The following is a 6,094-nucleotide window of genomic DNA, read 5'->3' on the forward strand; positions in this document are numbered from 1 at the left end:
GAAGTTGGAACATGGAAGTTTGACAGTCGCCCAGTATGAGGCGAGATTTGATGAGCTATCACGATACGTACCTAAGGCCCTCGAGGATGAGTACAAACTGGAGAAGTTCAAAGAAGGACTGAAGCCTGGGATACAATCTTGGCTATGCACTTGGGATTTTGGGGATTTCCCGGAATTGGTGGACAAGGCAATGCGCGTGGAGAAAGATTTTGAGCGCACCGTCTGCTCCCGCCAGCCGACTCGAGATGCCCCGTTCCGACCAAGGCAACCTCCTCCTGCTCCGCCCACCCCTACGGGGAGACCTAGACCACTGGTCGCACGAGCACCGCCTTTTCCCCCTAGCGGAGGCTGTAGTTACTGTGGAAAGGCGAACCACAACACCCAGGCTTGCTTCTAGCGGATGAGAGATCAAGGTATTCCGCCCCAGATGCACCGACCATTGCAGAGCCAGACAGCAGCAAGGGCAGCGCCTAGGCCTCAACAGCCCAGGCAAGGGCCCCCACATCAGCCGAGGGCTCCCCCTTCGCGAGTATATGTTGTCGCCACCACAGAGGCTGAACAGGACTCCCTCCAGACCATTCATGGTACCACCCACATTAACGGTACCCCTGTACTCACTTTATTTGATTCTGGTGCAACTCTATCTTTCATTAATTCTGCTATTACATCTAGATTAGAACTGAACACAACTCGGATGCATGCCCCCTTAGTTGTAGCATCCCCCATGGGTAAATTTGTAGAAACCGATAAAATGTGTAGAGCATGTCCCATTACGCTCGCAAGTCGCGAGGTTACTGTGGACCTAATTATCACGCCGATCAAGCAGTTTGACATCATCCTTGGGATGGACTGGCTCACTTTGGTACGTGCAGTCATGGATTGTCGTAACAAAACAGTGACAATATCCGTCCCAAGGCGTGCCTCCTTCACCGTGAAAGGAGGGGGCAGATGCCGAGAGTTCGAGAGCTTGTAGGCTCTAGAGGAAGCCGAGTCAGCAGAAGTCACCATCAGTCAGATACCAGTAGTCCAAGATTTCCTTGAAGTATTCCAAGAAATACTAGAGCTACCCCCTAGAAGAGCGATAAACTTCTGCATCGACCTTAAGCCAGGAACTGCTCCTATATCACTCCCTCCATTTCGCATGCCTCCTTACGAGATGGAAGAGTTGAGGAGTTAGATTAATGAGCTGCTCACTCAGGGCTTTGTCTGTCCCAGTGTTTCTCCTTGGGGAGCACCGGTCCTCTTTGTTAAGAAAAAGGATAGATCGATGCGTCTCTGTATAGATTACAGGAGACTGAACGATGTAACAATCAAGAACAGATATCCCCTACCGCGTATCGACGATCTATTTGATCAGTTGAAAGACGCCAAGTACTTCTCCAAAATAGACTTGCGGTCAGGATATCACCAGCTGAGGATCAGTGATGAGGACATCCCGAAGACAGCCTTCAGAACTCATTACGGGCACTACGAGTTCCTGGTTATGTCTTTTGGTCTCATGAATGCTCCAGCGGTTTTTATGGACCTCATGAACCGAGTCTTCATGCCTTACCTAGACCGGTTCGTGATCGTGTTCATTGATGACATCTTGGTCTATTCCAAGAGCCAAGAGGAGCATGAACAGCATCTGCGTACGGTCTTAAGTACGTTAAAGGATAACCAACTGTATGCTAAGTTGTCCAAATGCGAGTTCTGGGAATGGGAAGTGAAATTCTTAGGGCATGTAGTAAAGGCAGAAGGAATAGCGGTCGATCCAGCTAAGGTGGAAGCAGTATCTAAGTGGGAACAGCCCACTATAGTGACCGAGGTTTGGAGTTTCCTGGGCATGGTTGGGTACTACCGACGCTTCATTAAGGAATTCTCTAGAACCGCGCGACTGCTCACGCAACTGACGAAGAAGAATGCCCGGTTCACATGGGATGAAAATGCAGAAGCAGCATTCCAAGAATTGAAGATGAGATTAACTTCTGCGCCGGTGCTCACTCTCCCACAAGAAGGAGAGAAGTTCGTGGTATACAGCGATGCCTCGAAGTTGGGCCTTGGTTGCGTTCTGATGCAGAACGATAAAGTAATTGCTTACGCCTCTCGTCAGTTGAAGAAGCACGAAGAGAACTACCCGACTCATGACCTTGAGTTGGCGGCCGTGGTATTTGCCTTAAAGATATGGAGGCATTACCTATATGGAGAAGATTTTCATTTATTCTGCGATCACAAGAGTCTGAAATACATATTCACACAGAAGGACTTGAACATGCGTCAGCGTCGGTGGATGGAGACTCTTAAAGATTTCCACTTCGAAATCTCATACCACCCCGACAAGGTAAACTCCATGACCGATGCTCTGAGTCGGAAGAAGAAGCACGAGCTGGTAGCCACCTTGATGATCAAGGAGTGGGAAATGATGAAATTCATATAGGACTTCGAAATCCAACTCACCCTCGACGAACCTGATGACTACGTAGCTCTGTTGACTGCAGAGCCAACCCTGGTCCGACACATGATCTCCATACAAGACCAAGATGAATGGCTCATCAAAATGAAAGGAAGGTGCAAGAATGAAGTGATGTTTTACTGGAGGGTTGGCGATGACGGTGGTCTTCGATATGAGGGACAAGTATGCGTTCCAAACGACGCCGAATTAAGGAAAGAAGTAATGAAGGAAGCCCACCATTCCAAGTTAGCCATCTACCCAGGAAGCACGAAAATGTACAATGATGTAAAAAGGCAGTACTGGTGGAGCAATATGAAGAGGGACATCGCCGACTTTGTGGCAAGATGCATGGTGTGCCAGAAGATCAAAGCTGAGCATCGCAAACCTGCTGGCCTCCTTCAGCCACTACCCTTGGCAGAATGGAAGTGGGATAGCATTTCTATGGACTTTATATCTGGTCTTCCTAGGACGCAGAGGAAGCATGACTCAATCTAGGTCATTGTTGATCGGTTGACCAAAGCCGCCAGATTCCTCCCGATCCGCACGACAGACTCCACCGAAAGCTTGGCAAAGTTATATGTTCGGGAAGTCGTGCGATCATACGGGGTTCCGCGGGAAATTATTTCAGATCGAGACTCTAGATTTACTTCTGCCTTTTGGAAGAGACTGCAGGAAGAATTGGGCACGAAACTCAAGTTCAGTACGGCGTTTCACCCTCAGACAGATGGGCAGACTGAGCGGGTGAACCAGAACTTAGAAGATATGCTGAGAGCATGCGTCCTAGACTTTCAGGGCAACTGGGACGACCACCTGGCACTGGCAGAGTTCGTATACAACAACAATTTCCAGTCCAGCATAGGCATGGTACCGTATGAAGCTTTTTATGGTCGCCCTTGCCGAGCCCCTCAATGTTGGGCAGAAATAGGAGAAAGAAGCTTGTTGGGTTCGGAGTTGGTTCAGGCTACTACTCAGGTCATTGACGTGGTCAGAAAACATCTGCGCACCGCCCAGAGCAGACAGAAGAGCTATGCGGATAACCGACGTCGCGACCTGGAGTTTACAGTCGGCGACCACGTATTTTTGAAGGTGTCGCCTATGAAGGGTCTGATGAGGTTCGGTCAGAAAGGGAAGCTAGCACCACGTTTCATCGGGCCTTTCGAGATCTTAAATCGTGTGGGAGCCGTCGCATACCACCTTGCACTGCCTACTGCACTGGCCAGTATTCACAATGTCTTCCACATATCCATGTCGAAGAAGTATATACCAGACGATTCGCATATCATTAGTTGGGAGTAGATTGAGCTGACAGATGATACCTCCTACACCAAGGAACCCATCCGTATCTTGGACCACAAGGAGCAGGTCCTATGGACAAAGACTATACCTCTAGTCAAGGTTCTTTGGTCACATCATGGGGAGGAAGAAGCGACATGGGAACGAGAAGCGGAAGTTAAGGAAAAGTACCCTCACCTATTCAGTAACACACCTCAGGTAATTTCGAGGGCGAAATTTTTTTTAGGAGGGTAGACTGTAACACCCCGTACCTTCAATACATGGGTGTTACCTTTTAAACCCACACTAAACTAAAAATTACTTGGGTTAACCAAAACGTGAACTCGACATACGTAGGATGGGGATTCCCTTCGACATTAGAGCCATCCATCAGGGTCTCAATGAGCTAGAATACTCCCTATGACCATTAGGAAGGTGAGACCACTCGAACACTCAAAGTTGAAGCCATTATGCTAGTTAATTCTAGTGCAACACACTTGTCACTAACACTTTAGAATCCGTTAGCTACAAACGAAGCCTTCATCATAACTAATACCCTATATTAACCGTTGAAAAAGTTTGTCAGGCCCACCTGATCGGTGGATCATGACCTATAGGCCAATGATGGCCCAAGGATGTATGTAACGGGCCATCCAAGACTCACTATCAACCCAAAGTGAACCAGGATCCCTGGGTACTGTCCCCCAATGCAAATGAATGGAGTAGATCATGGTAATCAGATTTCAGTGGACCCCTACACAATGCATATACACAAAGGGTGCTTGGGCACGAGGTGTACTAAACCCAATGCTCGGTCAAACTAGCTCTGACCGAGCATTTGGCAAATATCTTCCCGCCCTTCCTCTCTCTATTTCAAACCGACCCACTTCAAACCTATAAGTGGGCCACCACGATCGTTTTCTGAGCATTCTAAACTGTTCAAATCCTTCATGGGACCCACACGATCAAAACGGTATAGCCGTTTGATCACTTGTAAACGGACGAAGGAGATTGAATGCCACCGTCCAATCTGTGCCAAAAACCACCCGACCCGAGCCTGTGGTAAAAGGGAGAAAAAGAATCGCTCTTCATCTTTAAGAAGGATGAATCTTAGCCATCCGTTGGGGAAACGATCCCAACCGTTCCCTCTCTCTCACTCCCTCTATAAGATGGGCCCTGTAGCCCTAGGAAATTCGTATCAAGAGAGGAAGAAAGAGAGAGTGTAAGAGAAAGAAAAACAGAGAGCTGTTCTCTCCTCCACAGGTGACCATTTCTCCTTCCATTTCTTTCTTTCTGTTTCAGTTAGGTTGAGGCCACAATGATGGTTGTATTAGGATGAAGGATGGCCAATCAATGGCCATGCTTTCGGATAGAAAGCAGACCGGCAAATACCCCTGTGTTGATTAAGCAGTCCATTTCAAGCCTCTGTTTAGAGCTAGGACTGACCAAATGATGGTCGGGTCTCAGGCAAACACTAGGCCTAAATGTGGCTATAGATGGGTTGAAAGCTAGCCAAGTAATGGCTATGTTCACACCTAAAGCAAAGCATTTAAGTAGGTCCCTATTTTTAGGTCAGAACGGAGCCAATCTGTGGCCTTGTTTCCGGTCTAAAACTGAGTCGATCAGTGGCTCTGTTCCATGCTGGAAACCGACCCATTTGCAGCACCCGATTTGGGCTAAGACCCGGCTAAACAATGGCCGAGCGTCGGTCCAAAAATCAAGAGAAATGAAGCTCTGTTTTGAGCCAGAATAAACGGCCAAACAATGGCCGGGATTTGGACTGAAAACCAACCCAACTGAAGCTCTGTTTTAAGCTGAATATGGGTCAAACAATGGCCAGTGTTTTGAGCTAAAACGATGGCCAAACATGGCCCTGCATAAAGGCTACCTGACTCAGCTCCAACGGCAGGAAGATGGGTCGACACCATGCCAATCCATGGCTAGGAAGATGACCCCGAACTAGGCCGCAAACAGACCTTCATACGGCTGGAAACGTGCCTCAGTCAGCCTTGCTGAAGGCAGTGCATGGAGTCACGTAGGCTCCTTTTTTGGTGAACTATACGCAGCAGATGGGCACACCACCAAACAGTCTCAGTGGACCACACCGTATGAACGGTTGGGACATGAATGGGTCCCAAGAATCCAGCTGCAACGAGTCCAGGAAACAAGTTCCACCAGCGCATGCATGAGGGCTGTTTTCATGTCTAAATTGATGGACCATGGACTGTCTGGCGCTGGGCCATGCATAAATGCTGGTGGGCTGCTCATGGCCCCTACATAAATGCAGGTGGGCCTCACCCACACGTCAGTGGGTTGCATCGACCAGGGGCCCTATGCTGACCGTAGGCCCCACCAACGTACTGGTGGGTTGCACTGACTGTGGGCCACCTA

General features: G+C 48.7%; 1 protein-coding gene across 1 annotated transcript; it reads left to right on the forward strand.

Moving 5' to 3' along the window:
• Positions 1-400: 400 nt before the first annotated feature.
• LOC131249623 (uncharacterized) lies at positions 401-973 on the forward strand. Its single transcript, XM_058250415.1, has one exon. The coding sequence runs from the start codon at positions 401-403 to the stop codon at positions 971-973; it is 573 nt and encodes a 190-aa protein (XP_058106398.1).
• Positions 974-6,094: the final 5,121 nt, after the last annotated feature.

Source organism: Magnolia sinica, chromosome 6 (genome assembly GCF_029962835.1).
Source record: "Magnolia sinica isolate HGM2019 chromosome 6, MsV1, whole genome shotgun sequence".
Classification (NCBI taxonomy): Eukaryota; Viridiplantae; Streptophyta; class Magnoliopsida; order Magnoliales; family Magnoliaceae; genus Magnolia; species Magnolia sinica.